Source organism: Gorilla gorilla, chromosome 21 (assembly GCF_029281585.2).
Source record: "Gorilla gorilla gorilla isolate KB3781 chromosome 21, NHGRI_mGorGor1-v2.1_pri, whole genome shotgun sequence".
Lineage (NCBI taxonomy): Eukaryota > Metazoa > Chordata > Mammalia > Primates > Hominidae > Gorilla > Gorilla gorilla.
Window position 1 is genome coordinate 50,289,809 of NC_073245.2, and position 21,559 is coordinate 50,311,367.

A 21,559-nucleotide genomic window follows, 5' to 3' on the forward strand; every position below is an offset into this window, starting at 1 on the left:
AATACCAAGTGTTACCTTCTTTCTACTTCCAAATCTCAAGCCCTAAATTGAATACCATTTAATTCACTGTTGCCAATATGGCACTCTGCATTCCTTTTTTGATAGAAAGTTTTGCCTTTTGAGCATTTGAAGCCCTAGCTTTGCGATATAGCTGAAAAGGGTGGGCAGGCTGGTGGGGACAAGGAAGAACACGAGGACGAGAGTAGCTGCCCGGCTCCAGCAGCACCCATGCCCTGGGCACGCACAGACTTAATGGTATTGTCTTCTCTTTATCTCCTTAGGAATACAAACAGAAGCTTGCGCGAGTAACCCAGGTCCGCAAGGAACTGAAATCCCATATTCAGAGCTTGCCAGACCTCTCACTGCTGCCCAACGTCACAGGGGGCTTAGCCCCCCTGCCCTCTGCTGGGGACCTGTTTTCAACTGACTAGGATGGGTGTCATGTCCCAGATTTCTGTTTGTACCAGCAGAAAGAAGAGGGCAAGTCATGGTTGGAAATAACCTTCTAGCCCCTGGTTCTATCCCTTCTTCCGCTCAGCCCCCCAGCCTCAAGAAAGAACCTCAGACTCTGATTCTCCTCTTCAGCCTCTCATCTTGAGCACAGTTCAGAACAGTGGCGACTGGAATCTGGTTTATATTCATATTTGCAAAGACTACAGACTTTTTCTCCCACTTCATGTTTTCATGCCCCCCTGTTGGTTTTCCATTCTTAACTGTCTCCTTATACCTAAGAAGTTATGAAAATCATGTGTACTTCTGGAAGCTTTCAAAAGAATCTTGTCTCTCATGACAGCATTTTCTCATGAAAGCAGCTTCTCCTTTCTGAGCTGGGCTTGTTCAAGTTCGGTGTGGGCTTCCACTAAGGCACTTGTCCTGGAGACGTTGGCTTTCCCAGCTGCATCTGCCCCAAAAGGTTGTAGGCACAGCTGTCGTAGCGTTGCCATAAAGAGTTTGCCAAATCTCTGATCCTCCCTTTCCATTGCTTCTCCTAGTGATGCACGAAGATTAGGTGCATTTATTTTGTAAACAGATTGGAGAATCTAGCAATAAGATTCAAAGCTAATCTGGAGCATAAAGGCACAGTTCAGAGACAGAATAACAGGGATCACAGCATGAATTAAAAGTAATTTATTTGCTTCAAGTTCCTAGATACAACCTTCCCATGCTGCACTTCTCCACTGTTGGAGCACGTTCCGAAAAACAGAATGCCTTGATCCCTGGTGGGTGCGAAGGCAGTTGTTAGGGATGGCAGGCATTGGTGGGCTCCAAAAGATGAAGGCCCCACACACAGGTGTGCTGCATTTGGGATCTGTGTGGGTGTTTCTTGGACCCTTTCTTCTGGGAGTAGGGTACACACTAATGTTTAATCCGCTGTCTGGGTGCATGTCCGCAGTACGGTGGCTAAACTCGAACATCACTGCAAATAGGACGCTGAGCAGGTCCGTGTCTGTCATGTCACGCCACTGCACAGGTCCTTGTCCCCACACGACGGGGAGTACTTGCGTCAGATGTTATTGAATAGCTCGTCTCGGGCAGGGGAAGCAGGGAGTTGGGGATATTAATTGGGGGTTTTAATTCTATTATCATGTCAGCTGACATTATGACTATATAATGTAGTTAGAGACAATTTTTATCTTGCTTATAGTAAAGGTTCAGCCTGCCAATTGTAAATCATTCTAATTTGGCAGGCTTATTTTTGACATTGGAAAGGGCAGAAAGCGATTTGCCCCAGTAGTGTAATAGGAGTTATAGACCAGAGGCTGAAACCCAAACTGTATAAAAAGGAATTCAGTGGAGGGGGCTTTGTAATCTCCATTAATTTGTGTTGCTATTTCCAGGATCACCAAAAATTACATGTAATTTTACATGTTAAACACATTGAAACGTAACCTATGTTTATAAAGCATAACGGGCTTCCCTTCCAGAAGCTCTCCTGCTTGTCATGAAGTGAGAACAATGAAAAGTCGTAGCAGATACTCAGTTTAACTCTGTGTAGAACCTAGTAGTGTTTGAGCTGTTATTCAGATTTGAATTCAGACTGTGTGTTGTTTGCTTATGGACACTGCCTGTCGTTCTGTCACTGTTAATGAGTCTATAAGGTTTTTCTTCCAGAGGCCATAGGTGACATCACTAAAATTGCAAGATAAATTGTAATCTTTGCTGCTGCTGCACTCCCCAACCTCTCCCCCACCCCCCATGGTGTGCTGCTTTCTAGGTGAGCGTGTTTTGGAGCAGGCCCATGTGGGACACTCTATGCTTTCACCAAGGAAGTGCGATCTGAGCAGCCACAATCCAGCCAAAAGAGGATCGTAGATATTTGCTCTGATCAACTAGATGAAAATATAACAGAATGGATTTAGCCCACTGCTCTGTTTTATCCAACTGAGTCTCTGACCAGCAATTGGTGCATAATTATTACAGCAAAAGTAAGAAATGAAACTGTAGCAATTATGTAAATGAATGTGTTGGCCTCTTAATACCTGTTACTAGTGGACTTCCTGTGAGGAAGTTAGTTTTTTGTTTTGATGAAATGCTTTCGTTTTTTAAATCTTAATTCTGCTGTCCACATCCTCCCAAAGTGTGCTTACTTCATTTGTTTAATTTAAATGAACTTTCCTCCTTGTATGTATGAGGTGACTTGGTGGGTGGGGTGGGTGGTTTTTGTTTTTGTTTTTTTTTCTTAGGGCATCTGTAGGCCTCAAAGGACCTTTCCTTTAGGTCATATTCCTCAGAAAGTCTTCAATCTTCCCTTGTTTTTGTTTGTTTGTTTTTCTTAAAGAATATTTTCAAAGCTTAAATTTGTATATTAATTTAGGACTATTTAGAAGTATAGGCTGTCGTTGGCGGCAGCAGTATATTCTGAAATGTCTCATAGATATATATTTTTGAATAAAGATGGTGTTGTTGAACAACATTGTGTGATTTTTTTTTTTTACAAACTACCCTGTTACTGAAAACAGTGCCTTTCTTTGTAAGCAGTGGGTGATTAGTAATCACCAATAGAGAATGTGCTGTCGGCACAGAATCTTGTCCCTTGGGAGTTTTTGTGTCTGTTAGCGGCACATAAATACTTAGCACTTACGTAGTATTTTCTGGTTCTTTCCAGGGGCTTAATTAGCTTTAATTAGGCAGTCCACACAGTACCCATGAGAGGTGCCACCATAATTTTACCCTCATTGTACAGAAGTGGGAACTGATGGAGAGAGATTAAATGACTCTTCCCCCATACTTCACAGCCAATCTCTGACAGATTAAAACTTGGAAGTTCTTTGATTTTAGCGCCTTTGTTCACGCCAGTAGGCCTCCTGAGAGCGATTTGATTTTGGCAGTACACGGAAAGCCACGCTGAACAGTAAAAAGACGAAAAATGTGAGATAATTGCGAACCCAAGTGGTATGTCTCTTAAAAACAGTCATGGCTTTCCTTTGTCCTTTTCACTTGTACATGGAGTGAAAGCATATTGACTGTGTATTGCTGGTTAAAGCTCTCAAAATAACAAAAATGGTTTTGAATTAGGTCCTTTTGAAGCAAGTGATATGTTTGGAAGGATCATAAACCTGTCCACTGGGTAATGGCAGCATCTGCCAGAAGAAGTGGGGTTATCTGATTGTCTTATGGTGCAAAAACCTCTGTAGTAGGTGTGGTTCATCAAGACTGCAACCCAGATAAGTCCAGTATTAGGAAAATTGAGACTGCATTACCCAAGTTCTGTTAAAATATGAAAGTTGGATGTTACATGGGAATCTCAAGAGACAAGATCTCCTCCTGTGTCCCCAGATTTCATGGTCTAATTTCTTCACTCCTCCCTATAAATAGTAAGTCCATGATTCTTCTGGTTTAATTAGCACTTCAGGCTACAAAATGACTTTGAGGTCTTCAGAGCTGAAGAAGGAGCTACCCAAGAGTCCGTGAATCTGTCAAAATGCTTATCCTTTGACTAGAGCCATTAACTCTCTGTGTCACCTTCCTGGGCAAGGTATTTTCCTCTCTGGGCCTCAGTTTTTTCTTTTTTTTTTTTTCTTTTTGAGACAGGATCTAACTCTTGCCCAGGCTGGTGCAACCTTAGCTCACTGCAGCCTCAATCTCCTCGTCTCAAGCTATCCTCCTAGCTCAGCCTCTCCAGTAGCTAGGACTACAGGCATCTACCCACGCCTGGCCAATTTTTTTCTTTTCTTGACTTTTTTTAGAGATAGGGTCTCGCTATGTTGTCTAGGCTTGTCTCGAATTCTTGGGCTCAAGCAATCCTCCCGTCTTGACCTCCCAAAGTGCTAGGATTATAGGCATGAGCCACCACAGCCAGCCTCAGCTTTCTTATCTGCGAAATGTGGTATTGGACTAAATTATCTCTAGGCTTTCTGCGAGCCCCAAAAGCTATGATTGTTGTGCTGCATAAGAAGCATATGGGACTGAAGTCTGAGAACTCTGGATGGTATATCCTGGGCACGCAGTACTCTCTGTTAGAGAAATGAATAGTATCACCATTGTGCTGTGTATACATAGGAAACCCTGGAGACCGTAGTCTAAAGATCGGGGCACAGGAGACAGTGCCACGACCGGCAAGATGGGAGTAAACACAGCAGTTCACTGCACAAAATTCATGTTTGGTTTATTTGGGATCTTTAAGAAAAAGCCATTTGCTAGCATGGTTTCCTCTTTTACTTTCTCCTGGAATAATTCATCTGGCTAAAGCTCATCGCTCACTGCTACCTCTGTAGGATTTTCCATTTAAAAATCATGCTTCCGCTCTGAGGCACAGGTTCAATTAAGAATCCATTCTCCTGTACAGTAGGTTGGGATTCATACAGCTTTATGTAGTGTTGAAAGCCCAGTGTGTTCAATTTTTTTAGACTCAAATAGTTATTTCGCATTAAAAATTCATTTCTACCATTGGTTCGATAAATATTAAAATTAGCAGGAACCCATTTATCTAGTATTTTTTGTGAATAAGAGGCAGCTGTGATGAGTGAAAACTCATATCTTCTCATCTCCTCTCACTATGATGACCTTGGGCAAGTCACTCAGCCCTTGGGGACCTCAGCTGCTTCTTACAGGAAATGAGTAAGGTTGATTACGTAACCTCTGAAGTCCTTTCCAGATCTGAAGTCCTGTGACTAGGTTTTCAGAATATTTCTTCCTACTGAGAATCTTAATAAACTCCGTACCTGAATAATGTACTCCATAGATTTTAAAATACTCACTATACAAATTCTTAGTTATGAAATAAAGTAGTTACCAACATACTTGTTAATAACTGAGATGTTTGTAAAAAGGGCCTAGTGCTTTGGTACAAATTAGGGACTCAATGGTGGCTGTTACTATGTTAAATAATGAATGCAGGTATTTATAAACACACGTAACAAGATTAAAATAGATGTCTGCGGGAAGGAGTAATAGAGACCACATGGCTAGACCATCTGCAGCATTTACAACAGAGTGGTCAAAAACCTGTCATCCTCAACCCCCCTCACCCACCTTAAGGGTATGAAAGGAGGAGTTAAGAGGTAAAGGAAGAGGATTTGGGGTGAGAATTATTTGAAAAGGGCCATTGGTGTGTTTGGCATCTCCCTAGTGGGAGCAGTGGGTGCCACCTACACTTTATCTCAAGGCTAGGGGAAAGGGCCTCCATGGAGCTTAGTATGTGTCACTGATCTGGTGGATTAAACAGACCCCTGCCTGGAAAAGTCTAAAGGATGAGATGCCAGTGCTGGCTAAGTGTTTGATGACGAAGCAAGGGAGAGGCTGGGTGCTGACTCCACTCCTAGAGTTTGTCAGGGCAGAGCATGCATGTAGAAGAACTGGCCTGCATCCTGGGGTGATAGAGCCTGGGCAAGAGGCCCGGGGTTTCAAGGAGGCGAACTTCAGACTCACAGTGCTGAGGAAGGAGTAGAGCAAAGAGCCAGGGAGAAACCCTCACCCCAAGAGACCCCAGGTGATGGGAGATGAGGATGGGAGACTGGGGGAAGGGAGGGGAGGAACCACTCCAAGGAGCATCTGAAGAGCCCATGGGGGAAGGAAGCTGTTAAACTTTGTTAAACTTTTGCCCAGCAGCGCCCAGTCACCACCACCAGACCTTAAGGACTGTCTCTTGCTGCTGCTTCACTCCCACTGCTGTGTCCCTGGAAGGGTCAGAAACGGTAAACAAGGGAGGCCTCCCTTCCCAGATGCTGGCCTCTCGCCCCCAGCAGACCCAGAGAGGTCACCTTCACATGATAGGCTATTTTGGTTGTAACATGGGCTTGCACATTTACATCTCTGAAATGAGACTGTTTTTACACTTTAAGTGTGACTACAGGAATTTTTTTAAATAAAAATGACTAGAGAAGTTATGGAGGCCTGGGTTTTTCTTCGAGAGTTACAGGATACATTAGCCCCACAAATTGGATTTCAAGGGACATAGGAGACAAAGTTGCTTTGCGATTGCAGTTCCCCAATCCTGCCTGTGTACTATGGTGGTTACACACATATGATTCATTTTAGGACCTTTAATTCTTGGTTCACCTTTCCATTTTTGTTACTTAAAAAGTTCATTTTCACAACCTCAGTTCATTAAATTGTGAATTCATAATCCTATGTATATGTGAACATATTTTTCAAAATTGTGGTAAAATACATATAACATAAATTTACTATTTTAGCCGGGCACGATGGCTCACACCTGTAATCCCAGCACTTTGGGAGGCCGAGGAGGGCGGATCACCTGAGGTCAGGAGTTCAAGACCAGCCTGGCCAACATGGTGAAACCCCATCTCTAATTAAAAAAAAAAAAAAAAACAAATATTAGCCAGGCGTGGTGGTGTGCGCCTGTAGTCCCAGCTACTCAGGAGTCTGAGGCAGGAGAATCACTTGAACCTGGGAGACAGAGGTTGCAGTGACCCGAGATCGCGCCACTGCACTCCAGCCTGAGTGAGAAGAGCGAAACTCTGTCTCAAAAAAAAAAAAAAAAAAATATATATATATATATATAACTATTTTAAAGTGTACAATTCAGTGGCATTTAGCACATCTGTGATGTTGTGCAGCCGTCACCACGATCTAGTTCCAGAACATTCTCATCCCCACAACAGGAAACCCTGTACACATTAAGCAGTTTACTCCCATTATCCCCTACTCCCAGGCCCTGGCAACTACTAACCTGCGTTCTCTCCCTATGAAATTGCCTATTTGTATATTTAATATAAATGGGATCATACAATATATGACCTTTTGTGCCTCGCTTTCATTTAGCATAATGTTTTTAAGCCTGGTTCATCTATGTTGTAGCATATATCAGAATTTCATTCCTTGTTATGGTTGAGTAATATTCTATTGTATGGATATGCCACATTTTATTTATCCATTAGTTGGTGCACAGTTTACCTCTTCACGACAGCCAGTTGGGCTGCTGAAAACATTCACATACCAGTTTTGGGTTGAACACCTGTTTTCAGTTCTGTTGGGTGTATACCTAAGAGTGCCATTGCTGGGTCACATGGTAATTCTACGTTTAGCTTACCGAGGAACCACCAAATGGTTTTCCAGAGTGGCTGCACCATTTTCCATTTCCACCTACAATGTATGAGCCTTCCAGTTTCTCCACATCCTCACTGTATTAGTCAGGGTTCTCCAGAAAAACATACATAGAGAAAGGGAAAAAATTATTTTAAGGAATTGGCTCACACAATTGTGGAGGTTTGGCAAATCCCAAATCTGTTGGGGTAGTCTGGCAGCTGGAGACCTAGGGAAGAGTTGCAGTTCAAAGGCAATCTGCTGGCAAAATTCCTTCTTGCTTAGGGGAAGGTCAGTCTTTGTTCTATTAAAGCCTTCAGCTAATTGGCCGAGGCCCACTCAGGTTAGGGAGGGTAATTTGCTTTACTCTAGATCCAACAAGTTAAATGTTAATTTCATCCCAAAAACATCTTCACAGAAACATCCAGAATAACATTTGACCAAATATCTGGGCTCCATGGCCCAGCCAAGTTGACATGTAAAATTAAAAAAATAAAATAACCACTACTCTTGCCAAAACTTGTTATTTTTCATTTAAAAAATTATAGCTGTATTAGTGCCTGAGGGCTCCATAAAAAAATATCACCGACTGGGTAGTTTAAAACAACAAGTATATTGTCTCACAGTTCTGGAAACCAGAAATCCAGAATCAAGGTGTTTTCAGGGTCACGCTTCCCCTGAAGCCTCCAGAAGAGGATTTTTTTTTTTGCCTTTTTCAGTTCCTGGTAGCTCCAAGCATTTCTTGGCTTGTGGCAACGTGACTATAACCTCTGCCTCCGTCTTCCTAAATGGCCATCTTCCCTGTGTTTCTGTGTCCAGATTTCCTTCTTTTAAGGACACCAGTCATATTGGATTAAGGCCTACCTTAATAACCTCATCTTGATGAAATCTGCAAAGACCCTATTTCCAAATAATGTCACATTTACAGATGCTGGGGGTTAGGACTCCAGTATATTTTTTTGCAGGGGGGCTGGCGGGGGGAAACACAATTGAAGCTGTAACAATAGCCATCCTAATAGGCATGAAGTAGTGTGAGGTGGTTTTGATTTGCATTTTTCTAATGACATTGAGCATCTTGTCGTGTTGGCCATAACAACATGGCCAAATGGCTTGTTGGCCATTTGTATATCTTCTTTGGAGAAATGTCTATTCAAGTCCTCTGCCCATTTTTGAATTGAGTTATCTTTTCTGTTGTTGAGTTGTAAACATTCGTTAAATATTCTGGATACTAGACCCTTAATCAGATACATGATTTTCAAATATTTTCTCCCACCGTGTGTGTTGTCTTTTTACTCTCTTGATAGTGTCCTTTGATACACATAAGGTTTTAATTTTGATGAATTCCAATTTATTTTTTCTTTTGCCTGTTCTGGGGTCATATCTAAGTAAACACTGCCAAATCCAAGACCATGAAGATTTAGTCCTAGGATTTTATACTTTTAGCTCTTACATTTAGATCTTTGATCCATTATGAGTTAATTTGTATAATCCCACTACTCATCAGCATGGGAGTTTTGACCTGCTCCATTTCTGACCTGGGCTGGTTTACCCCTCCTTAGGCAACCTGATGGTCCCCCACTCCCAACAGTTTGCCGTATTGATGCCAAACTGATTGCAGGCACCCAAACAGCATAGTGCACTACAGCCCAGAACTCCTGGGCTCAAGTGATCCTCCCACCTCAGCCTCCAGAGTAGCTGGGACTACAAGTGTGCACCACCATGTCCCGCCAAACACAATTTTCTTAAAAGTCTCTACCAATCTTTAATAAAATCATCATCTATTAGTTAAATGATATTTTGAAGTACAAATCAATAATGAAAACAACTAAGTTAGAGACTTTCATTCCTACCGATGAAGGATTAAATGCTATGGGAATTGCCCTCTACCATAAACAACTATAAAAGCAGACAAAATATATAAAACAAGTGTTTCAGGCATTGGACAATAGGAAACACAGAACTATAAGTCCCTGAGAGAAGGAAAACAAACAGAGAGAAGGCTATGATTGCCTACCTTACTTATTCAGGGCACTTCCAGTGTGCAGCACAAAGATAGGGAACCAGAGATCCACCGTATCCCTGAATTGAGGAGATAGAAATCAGAGTTCAGGAAGGCTGAGGTGGCTAGAACTTGCAGGGAAAAATAACAGGAAGTATCTGAACAGAAACAGAGCTCAGGAGCTCTGCAGACAGTCCCCTGACCCTTAAGTGAGTCAGGAAGACTGAGGTGGCTGGAACTTGCAGGAAAAAATAGTAGGAAGTATCTGAACAGAGACAGAGCTCAGGAGCTCTGCAGAGGGGCCTCTGGCCCTTAAGTGAGTTCCAATCAGTACATGTGTGGGATGAAATACCATGAGATCAAACAGAAAGAACAAACAGAAAGCAATAGACTAGATAATTCCCAGAGCTCAAAAAAGTCTGGGAATAGTTGAGATTTACACTAACTAGAGTGGGGAGAGACCTTGTAATACAGACAGCACTGGTAGAATCCTCAAAAAGATTATGCTTTTGTAGTAGGGCTAAATTATCCCTAGAGTAAAAGCTCCTCACAGCTTGCCATAAAAAAAATAGCTTAATAGTAGACCTTAAATAGATCCACAGGTAACTTAACTACATGGCAGAACAAAGCCTAACCCTGTTTAAAGAAATACAACAAAACCTAGCACTCAACAATGTAAAATTCACTGTGTTTATCATCCAACAAAAAGTCACCAGGCATGCAGAAAAGTAGAAAATTATGGCCCAGAGCTAGGAGAAAAATAAATTAATAGATCCAGAATGACACAGATTATTGAATTAGCTGACAAAAGCCTTAAGATAGCTATTATCAATATTGCAAATACTCAAGGAGATAAAGGAAAACATGAACATAATGAGGAAAGACATGGGATATATATTACTTAAATCCAAAGCAAATTCTTAGAGATAAATAATATTTGAAATTAATCTGAATGGGATTAACAGCAGATTGGACATTGCAAAAGAAAAGATTACTATAACCTTAAAGACACATAAATAGAAATTATTCAAAATAAAGCACAGAGAGAAAAGTCTGGACAAAGACTAACTGGAGGAACCTGTGGGACAGTACCAAGAATCAAAAATACATACTAGAAAGAGAGGAAAGAGGGAAAGAGACAGAAAACACTTCTGAAGAAATGTCAAAGAAATTTGGTGAAAATTATAAAGCCATAGATCCAAGAAGCTCAGTAAACCTCAAAAAGAATAAACATGAGAAAACTACACACATTAAAACACATCATAGTTAAATTGCTGAACCAGTGGTAAATGGGCAAAAAGAAGCATTATATACAGAACAACGAAGGTAAGCATGACATCAGACTTCTTAGAAACTATGTAAGCCAGAAAAAATAGCATGACATCTTTAAAGTGCTGAAAGAAGCAAAGCAAAACAAAACACCATCAGTCTAGAATTCTATATTTAGCAAACATTTCTTTCAAAAATGAAAGTGAAATAAAGACTATCACAGCAACAAAAACTGAAAGAATTCATCACCACTAGACTTGAACAATAAGAAATGTCTTTTCAGACAGAAGAAAAGTCATACCAGATGAAATCTGGATCTACACAAAGGAATAAAGAGCACTGAAAATGATAACTACACAGGAATATTTTCAAAAGACAATTGACTAAGCAAAAATAATAATACATTTGGGAAAAAAAGTGAAATGTATGACAACAACAACATACAGGTCAGAAGGTGATAAATGGAATTATACTCTTGTGAAGTTCTTATAGTATTTGTGAAGTGTTATGTCACTTGAAAGTAGAATGTGTTAAGGTAACAAGTACACTAAAAGTCTAAAACAACCACTAAAATAACAAAACTAAGAGTTGTAACTAAGAAGTCAACAAAGGAGATACAATGAAATTGTAAAAATTATTCTGTTACTCCAAAAGATGACAGAAAAAGGAAAATGAGCAGAGAACAGATTAGACAAATAGAAAATAAATAGCAAGATGATAGACTAAAACCTAATCATACCAGTAATCACATTAAATATAAATGGTCTAAACATCTCAATAAAAAGGCAGAGCTAGGTTGGATTTTTTTTTTTTTTTTTTTTTTTTTTTTGATACGGAGTCTTGCCTCGTCGCCCAGGCTGGATTGCAGTGGCATGATCTCGGCTCACTGCAACCTCCGCCTCCCAGGTTCAAGCAATTCTCCTGCCTCAGCCTCCTGAGTAGCTGGGACCACAGGCGTGTGCCACCACACCCAGCTAATTTTTTGTATTTTTAGTAGAGATGGCCACCACCTTGATGGCCAGGATAGTCTTGATCTCCTGACCTCGTGATCCACCCACCTCGGCCCCCCAAAGTGCTGGGATTACAGGCATGAGCCACTGTGCTCAGCCAATAGATAGGATTTTTTAAAAAGACAAGACCAAGTATATGCTACCTACAAGAAACAAACTAAATATAAAGACACAAATAGTTTAAAAGTAAATGGATGAAGAGATATATCTGCATTAGACAAAAGAAATCTAAATAATATCAGGCCAACTAGATTTCAGAGAAAAGAATACTATCAGGGATAGATGAGGTCATTTCACAATAATAAAGGGGTCAATTAAGAGGACATGATAATCTTAAACATGCATTTAATAACAGAGTTTTAAAATATATAATGGAAAAACTGATGGAACTGCAAAGAAAATAGACAAATACACAATTGTAGTGGATATGTCAGTACCCTTCTCAATAATTGATAGAATAATGCTGTGGACTAAATGTTTGTGTACTCCCTCCTCTCCAAAAATTCTATGTTGAAACTCTAATCCTCAATATGGTGGTATATGGAGATGGGGTCTTTGGGAGAAAATTAGGTAATGAGGTTGTGAAGCCCTCATCATGGGATTACTGCCCTTATAAGAAGAAACAGAAGAGAATTTGCTCCCTCTCTCTCTGTCCTCATCCTGTGAGGACAGAAAGGTGGCTTGTCTACAAGCCACGAAGTGGGTTCTCGCCATAACCCAACCATGCTAACACTCTGTTCTCAGAATTCCAGCCTCCATAACTGTGAAAAATAAATGCTTATTATTTATGCCATCCTGTCTATGGTATTTGTTACAGCAGCCTGAGCAGACTAAGACCAATAAGTAGGCAGAAAGTCAGGATTATAGTAGACTCATACAACACCATTAACCTTGACCTGATTGACATTTCTAGAATACTCTACCCAACAACAGCAAAATACAAATTCTTCTCAAGTGTCCAAGTAAGATTTACCAATATAGGCCACATTCTTGGCCGTAAAACAATAAATTCAAAAGTTCTCTAGCAAGCTGACTAAATTTTTATTTTAAAAAAATTTTAAAGGATTCAAGTCATAGAAAAAAAGTACATTCTCTGACCACAGTGAAATTAAAATTAAAATCAAGGCCGGGCACAGTGACTCACGCCTGTAATCTCAGCACTTTGGGAGGCCAAGGCAGACGAATCACCTGAGGTCAGGAGTTGGAGACCAGCCTGGCCAACGTGGTGAAACCCTATCTCTAATAAAAATACAAAACAGCCAGGCATGATTTTGGGCGCCTGTAATCCCAGCTACTCAGGAGGCTGAGGCAGGAGAATTGCTTGAACCTGAAAAGTGGAGGTTGCAGTGAGCCGAGATCATGCCACTGCACTCCAGCCTGGGTGACAGAGCAAGACTCCATCTCAAAAAAAAAAAAATTTTTAATCAATACTGAAAAGATACTCGGAAAATCCCCAAATATTTGGAAACTATGTAACATGCTTCCAAACAAAATATGGATAAAAAATAAATCAAAAGGGAAATCAGAATGTATTTTGAACTGAATGAAAATTAAAACACAGCATACCAGAATTTGTGGAGACAACAAACAAGGAATAGAAGAGAATTGCTCCAACCTGATAAATAGCATCTATGGACTACTCATAGCTAGCAACATACTTAATGACAAAAAACTACAAAATTTCCCCCTAAGATCAGGCACAGGCCAGGCACAGTGGCTGATACCTATAATCCCAGTGCTTTGGGGGCTGAGGAGGGAGGATTGCTTGAGGTCTAGAGTTTGAGACCAGCCTGGGCAGCATAAGTGAGACCCTGTCTCCTAAAAACTAAAATAAGAAAAAAAAACAATCAGGAAAAGTCCAGGCACGGTGGCTCATACCTGTAATCCCAGCACTTTAGGAGGCAGAGGCAGGCAGATCACGAGGTCAGGAGATCGAGACCATCCTGGCTAACATGGTGAAACCCCGCCTCTACTAAAAATACAAAAAAAAAAAAAAAATTAGCCACGTGTGATGGCGGGCACCTGTCGTCCCAGCTACTCGGGAGGCTGAGGCGCGAGAATGGCATGAACCCGGGAGGCGGAGCTTGCAGTGAGCCGAGATTGCGCCACTGCACTCCAGCCTGGGCAACAGAAAATCAGGAACAAGACAAAGATGCTTTTCTCCATTTCTGTTCAACATTGTGCTGAATGTTCTGGTGAGGGCAATCAGGCAAGAAAATGAAATAAAAGACATTCAGACTGGAAAGGAAGATGTAAAACTATTGATATTTTATTGATATTTACAGGTGACATGATCTTGTATACAGCAAATCCTAAATAATCCACTAAAAAATTTCTAGAACTAATAAGCAAGTTCAGCAAGGTGGCAGGATAAAAGACCAATATACAAAAAAAATTAATTGTGTTTCTAAACACTAGCAATGAACAATCCAAAAACAAAAAGGAAAAAATAGAAAAAATAGAATTAAGAAAATGATTTCATTTTCAACAGCATCATAAACAATAAATAATTATGAATAAATTCAACAATAGATGTGCAAAAGTCATACTTGAAAATAACGAATATTGTTGAAAGAAAAGAAGGCCTAAATAAAGAGAAAGATATCCCATGTTTGTGGATTGGAAAACAGTATTATTAAGATGCCAGTACAGCCAGGCGTAGTGGTTCATGCCTGTAATCCCAGCACTTTGGGAGGCTGAGGTGGGCAGATCACCTGAGGTCAGGAGTTCAAAACCAGCCTGGCCAACATGGCGAAACCTCATCTCTACTAAAAATACAAAAATTAGCTGGGCATGGTGGTGGGCATCTGTAATCCCAGCTACTTGGGAGCCTGAGGCAGGAGAATTGCTTGAACCTGAGAGGTGGAGGTTGCGGTGAGATGAGATCGTGTCATTGCACTCCAGCCTGGGCGACAGAGTGAGACTCCATCTCAAAAAAAAAAAAAAATACCAATACTTCCCAAAATGATCTACCTATTCAATGCAATTCCTATCCAGATTCCAGCAGGCCTTTTTTTTGTAAACATTGACAAGCTGATGTTAAAATTCATATGGAAATTGTCAATCTTGAGAAAGAAGAGCAAAGTTGGAGGACTCACACTGTGAGTCCCAATTTCAGAACTTACTACAGAGCTACAACAATCAAGATTGTGTAGTACTGTCATAAGGACAGACATAAATCAACTGAATGGAATTTAGTGTCTAGACACTAATCCTCACATTATGGCCAATTGATTTTCAACAGTGCCAGGACACTTCAATGGGGAAAGAATAGCCTCTTCAACAAACAGTGCTGGAACGACTGAATATTCACATGTAAAAGAATGAAGTTTGACCTCTTCTTCACACCATATGTAAAAATCAATTCAGAATGGATCATAGACCTAGAAGTAAGAAGTACAACTAGCTATAAACCTCTTTGAAGAAAATATGAGTAAATCTTCATGACCTTGGTTTCGGCAAAGCCTTCTTAAATATAACACCAAAAGCACAAGCAACAAAAAAGTACATAAATTGGACTTTCTCAAAATTAAAAACTAGAAATTCTTCATTTGGACCCTATAAAAAAGGAAAGACAGCCCCCCGCCACCCAGAATATTTGCAAATCATGCTGCAAGTTTCCGAAGTGTAATGAACATTTGACTACCTGTGAAGTGATGAGCCAGTTATTGGGCTATAACTGTAAACTCCTCCCCACTCCCCACCATTTGTTAACCACAGTAATCCTGTGACTTCACAATATCCCCTCTTTACAGATGAGGAAACAGAGGCTCAGAGATGTGACTCGCCCAATAGAGTGTGATGCTGGTATAGACGGAACGGGGATTCAGCCCCAAGTCCCTGTTGTCTCCAGCTCTCTTTCCATCACCCTGTATTGCTTGTTGGAGAATGCCAGATGTAGAAGATCTGCAGCCTTGTTTTACGCCAGGGGAAACTGAGGTCCAAGAAAGGAAATACTTCTCCAAGTTCCTGCTGCCGCCTCCTGCCTCCTGATTTGTTGCCGTTTGTTACAGCAAACTACAGGGAACCTACACGATAAAATCTCACTCATCTGGGCTTATCTAATGCAAAGTTACATGAACAATCATCTATTTTAAAAGAAATAATTTGATTACTCTTTAATTTGTGAGGGAAGGAATGTTGGGCAGTAGAAAGGACATTCAAGTTTATAACCTGAAAGATGTGAATTTGAGAACTGACTTGTACTTTATTAATTCTGGAATCTAGGATATATGACTATGCTGTGCCCCAGTGTCCTCATCTCTCACATGAGAGGGTTGTGCTTTACCCACCTCTCCCAGTGTGGTGGGGGCTCAGGCAAGATGAGCAATGCCACTGGGCTTCAAAGACGATGGAGTCGGCACAAGTGTAGTAATTGTTTCATGTCAAAAGGACGAGGGCTAAAGTTGCTGAGAAGTAGAGCTCTTTTTGCTTCTCTCTCTCTCTCTTTCTCTCTATAGAAATATTACTGTTTTAATTTAATGAGACGGCTGGACGTGGTGGTTCACGCCTGTAATCCCAGCACTTTGTGGGGCTGAGGCGGATGGATCACCTGAGATCAGGAGTTTGAGACCAGCCTGGCGAACAGGATGAAACCCCATCTCTACTAAAAATACAAAAGTTAGCCAGGCGTGGTGGCAGGCACCTGTAATCTCAGCTACTCTGGAGGCTGAGGCAGGAGAATAGCTTGAATCCGGGAGGCAGAGATTGCAGTGAGCCAAGATCGCACCACTGCACTTCAGCCCGAGCAACAAGAGTGAAACTCCGTCTCAAGACATCATAAATTAATTAATTAATTTAATGAGTCACTAAAGATTGCTGATCCATTGTGGGCAAACGGGTACTGCTTAAGTGTTTGAAAAGTTCTTTTACTTTTTACTTCTTTGAGACAGGATCTCACTCTGCCAGCCAGGTTGGAGTGCAGTGGCACAATCATAGCTCACAGCAGTCTTGAACTCATAGGCTCAAGCCACCACACCTGGCTAATTTTTAAAATTTTTTGTAGAGATGGGATTTCACTATGTTGCCCAGGCTGGTCTTGAACTCCTGGCCTCAAGCAACCCTCCCACCTCTGCCCCCCAAAGTGCTGGGATTACAAATGTGAGCCACCGCACCTGGCCTGATAAGTTCTTATAAGTGGATTTGGCAGTCTGTGAGAGCCTGGCTTGTTTATGGTGATGTGCCTTTCCCATAGCTAGTGCCCAAGTCAGCAAACTTCCCTTGGCCTGTTCTTGTAAATAAAGTTTGACTAGAACACAGCCCCACCTATTTGTTTATGTGTTGTTTGTGGCGGCTTTTGCCATACAATGGCAGAGTTGAGTGGTTGAGATGAAGGCTGTATGGTGGCCCACAACGTCTAAAATATTTTGAGCACATGACACCTGTTACCACCTCCAGGGGAAGCAGTCCCCCTGCACAGAGGATAGCAAAGCATACTAATGCCTGCCACTAGGAGCGGCAGTCCGAGAATGTCAACCTACTGCATGGTTTGCTGGTGCTGGGGTTGCCAAGAAAGCCACTTGCACAGGCCTTGGATGGCACAATGCTTTATTCACCTAGAGAAGAGACAGAGCAAGATCAGCCTCAGCAGTCAGCATCCAAAAGCCAAAATTGACAAATGGGATCTAATTAAACTAAAGAGCTTCTGCACAGCAAAATAAACTACCATCAGAGTGAACAGGCAACCTACAGAATGGGAGAAAATTTTTGCCATCTACTCATCTGACAAAGGGCTAATATCCAGAATCTACAATGAACTCAAACAAATTTACAAGAAAAAAACAACCCCATCAAAAAGTGGGCGAAGGATATGAGCAGACACTTCTCAAAAGAAGACATTTGTGCAGCCAAAAGACACATGAAAAAATGCTCATCATCACTGGCCATCAGAGAAATGCAAATCAAAACCACAATGAGATACAATCTCACACCAGTTAGAATGGCAATCATTAAAAAGTCAGGAAACAACAGGTGCTGGAGAGGATGCTGGAGAGGATGTGGAGAAATAGGAAGACTTTTACTCTGTTGGTGGGACTGTAAACTAGTGGAAGTCAGTGTGGCGATTCCTCAGGGATCTAGAACTAGAAATACCATTTGACCCTGCCATCGCGTTACTGGGTATATACTCAAAGGATTATAAAACATGCTGCTATAAAGACACATGCACATGTATGTTTATTGCGGCACTATTCACAATAGCAAAGACTTGGAACCAACCCAAATGTCCAACAATGATAGACTGGATTAAGAAAATGTGGCACATATACACCATGGAATACTATGCAGCCATAAAAAATGATGAGTTCATGTCCTTTGTGGGGACATGGATGAAGCTGGAAACCATCATTCTCAGCAAACTATCGCAAGGACAATAAACCAAACACCACATGTTCTCACTCATAGGTGGGAACTGAACAATGAGAACACATGGACACAGGAAGGGGAACATCACACACCAGGGCCTGTTGTGGGGTTGGGGGAGGGGGGAGGGATAGCATTCGGAGATATACCTAATGTTAAATGACGAGTTAATGGGTGCAGCACACCAACATGGCACGTGTATACATATGTAACAAACCTGCACGTTGTGCACATGGACCCTAAAACTTAAAGTATAAAAAAAAAATAACATCAGTCCCCCCTGGCCAGCGGGTCTCACTTGGGAACCAGTGCTCACTATTGCACTCTTGCAGCCCCCCTTTTGTGCTGCAGGTGAGGGAATCTGTTCCTGTTCCCTCTCTGCCAGGAACACATATATCAGTGGGCTGGCCAGGTGTCATATGACACCCGTGTCTAAGCAGACTAAAGAAGTACACATCAGCCAGGCGTGGTGGCTCACGCCTGTAATCCCAGCACTGTGGGAGGCCAAGGGGGGGGTGGATCACCTGAGGTCAGGAGTTCGAGATCAGCCTGGCTGACATGGTGAAACCCCATCTCTACTAAAAAAATAAAAAATACAAAAATTAGCCGGGTGTGGTGGCAGGTGCCTGTAATCCCAGCAACTTGGGAGGCTGAGGCAGGAGAATCGCTGGAACCTGGGAGGCGGAGGTTGCAGTAAGCCGATATTGCGCCATTGGACTCCAGCCTGGGTGACAGATCAAGACTCTGTCTCAAAAAAAAAAAAAAAAAAGTATACATCAAGGCCAGAACAGGAAAAGACATTTCCAAGAGAGGTGATATACCCAGCACAGGCTTTGAGGATTCTTTACTTTCCTGTACGGAAATGTTCCAGGCCAGAGGCAGGCTCTTATGCAACCACACAAGGGCCGGCAGGCTGTGTCTGCCTTTCCCAACATCTTTACTATCTGTCCCCTTACAAGAAAGAGTTTGCTGATCTCCAGATTAATGTGATATGCACTTCAGCCCGCAGAGATCATGATGGCTTCTGAGTTATTGGGCTCTGAATTAATGAGATTTCTGTGTATTTCCTAACATGTGCTCTTTCAAACTCTCAGATACTTAGATTGGGCAGTTCTCCTCTCCTTGGCCCAGGGGCCCACTGTGTCATTGTGGCCTGTCAGATCTGCATCTGGGCTCAAAGCCAGGTTACATGCATTCTGCTTCCCTGGATAGGATCTCTGTGACATTGCTACCCTGGAGGATTTGTTTCTACTTCAATTAAATCAGATTAGTCCACTCACATGCTCTTGTCTTGGGCAAAGAGCCCTGAATTTGGAACCCAGTTGAAGTCCCAACTCCATCACTGCAGAACTGGGTGACTTGGGACAAATCACTGCTTGGCATGGGGCTGACGTATCAGGAAGGCCTAAGTATTTCCGCATCTCCCTGGAAGCCTTCTCCCCATGTTTAACATGAACAACTGCAATGAGAGACAGCACTGGGATGCTTACAGGCAGCAGCTCCAGACCCCCATGATCTGAGTTTAAGTCTGGATCTCATTACCTAACCTGCTCTTTGGCCAAGTGACTTCACTTCCCTGTGTCTTGGTTTCATCATCTGTACACTGGGAAGGATAATAATAGGCTCTATCTCATAAGGTTATGGGGACTTCATGAATTGCTATTGCTCAAGTAACAAGCTATATATCTGCCAAATCAATACAAGTTGTTTGCTGATACAGAACAATCTGTGCAAACTCAGAGAGTGACAGCCTGAGATGGGGCACAGCTGGACCCAATCAGGAGGTCCTGGAGTATGAACTGTGTCCGCTTAAGGTCACAGCTGTTGTAAGAAGATCCTGGAGAAGGACCCTGGCCAATTGCAGGAGGGTAGCCAGGCCTCAAAATCAAGATCTCCCAGGAAGGAATGGGTGATGGGGAACAGTTTAACCTGTAAGTGAAGAAAAAGCAAGGACAGTGGGGCTCAATGGCTGTGGATGAAGATGGAGCATAAAAATGGTTCTTGCCTTGAGGTTAAAACTGGGGCAAGAGACGGATGTTCCAGTGGGGAGGGCTTCTGCCCCATGACCAGGAAGACATGTTGCCCCCACCGAGGCTGGCTGACCCTTCTTGGCTGAGGTGCTGTAAGGAGCTTCTTGGTTAAGGTGCAGAATGGGATGAGATGAAGCATGTAAGGCCCCTCCCAGATCCAATAGTCCAGACTAATATTTCTGTTGGCTTTGAGATTGGACTGCTGATATGTGTGGTAGGAACAAAGCCATTGCTATTTTAACATTCCAAACTTTGAAGCTTGCCAAGAACTTTATAAAGAGTGTCTGCTCAAATTTCCCAGGCCGCCTCCTGATGAAGTGCTCAGTGGCCTGACATTGCTATGAGACCCTCCCCGCTTCCTCCCATGGATTATGACACAGGGATGGTGGTGACAGCTCCTGGCAAGGTCAGGAGTCAGCTCAGCCTGGCCTGAGTCATGGGAAAGTAATTTATATGAGAGCTGTCATTGCTTAAGAACCCAAAGTAGGTAGGACCTCCAAACTCTCTTTTGATATTTGCCATGGTTGCCTTTGAAACCTCAAAAAGGCCATCCGGACCTGGCCCCTAGTTTACCCGGAATGCAGTGGTGTCTGGACTTTATTTGAATGGCCTGCAAGTCTGTAAAGTCATTCCTAGTGGTAGATTTCTTATCTCCTCAGCCAAAACAAGCACAGAGAGTTCTGGTTATGAGGCAATAAAGTTTATTAGGCTCTGGGATTACATTATAGCATGACCTGTTATACACGGTTTCAGAGATGCTGTGGTTCCAGTCAAGCTCCCCCCACCATCATCTACCCGGCCAACAAAGGAACAGACTGGTAGTGAACTCCTGGTCCCTGGAGGCAGCAAAAGAAGCCACTTACCTGGGAAGTACGTTATAGAGGGTATTCTGCAAACTCAAGTAGAAGAGGGGCTGCAACCTCCAATGCCTACAAAGGCTGAGAAGGCAGTGAGGAGGAGGGAATTTGGCCCACTTGGACAGGAGAGACAGACGGTGTGCCTGCCTCTGCAGACGGCCACTGCTCAGGTCAGCCAGGTGTTGGCATGCCGGATTGCATCACCAGATTGTCCGATTTTTCTAAAAGGAAGCTGAAAACCTAGATTTGTATGTAAGAATCTCTCGATTTTAAATGTTGGAAACTAATTTGGATCTTGTTGGAACACCAGTTTGCCACTTTTGCAAGTAGAGTTACTCTCTGCTGAGTATCTAGGGCAGGAGTCTGCGCAGCTGACCGTGGTCTCAGTAAGAGACCTTGTTATAAGAAGAATCTGTTAGCCTTGGGTCACAGTCTGTAGCTTTCTTCAAGTTCATCCTGGCCTGCCACCTGCAGCCTTGTGTGGAGACATTGGCCTGAGGGTGAAGGGGCCTTGGTTCTGGTCCCAGCCCTGACACTGATGACCTGTGT

The 21,559-nt window shown here is 42.3% G+C and overlaps 1 protein-coding gene across 2 annotated transcripts in view; it reads left to right on the forward strand.

Moving 5' to 3' along the window:
• The window catches only part of RPRD1B (regulation of nuclear pre-mRNA domain containing 1B), a 99,682-nt gene that overhangs the window by 58,119 nt on the left and 20,004 nt on the right, over positions 1 to 21,559 (forward strand). Inside the window, exon 7 of one of the 2 annotated variants that reach the window (XM_004062125.4) lies at positions 282 to 2,912. The exons of the other annotated variant lie outside the window; for it this stretch is intronic. Coding sequence (XP_004062173.1) covers positions 282 to 431 — 150 coding nt within the window. The 3' untranslated portion in view covers positions 432 to 2,912. Of the gene's footprint in view, positions 1 to 281; positions 2,913 to 21,559 lie in introns of those variants that run through there. 2 annotated transcript variants of the gene reach the window in all.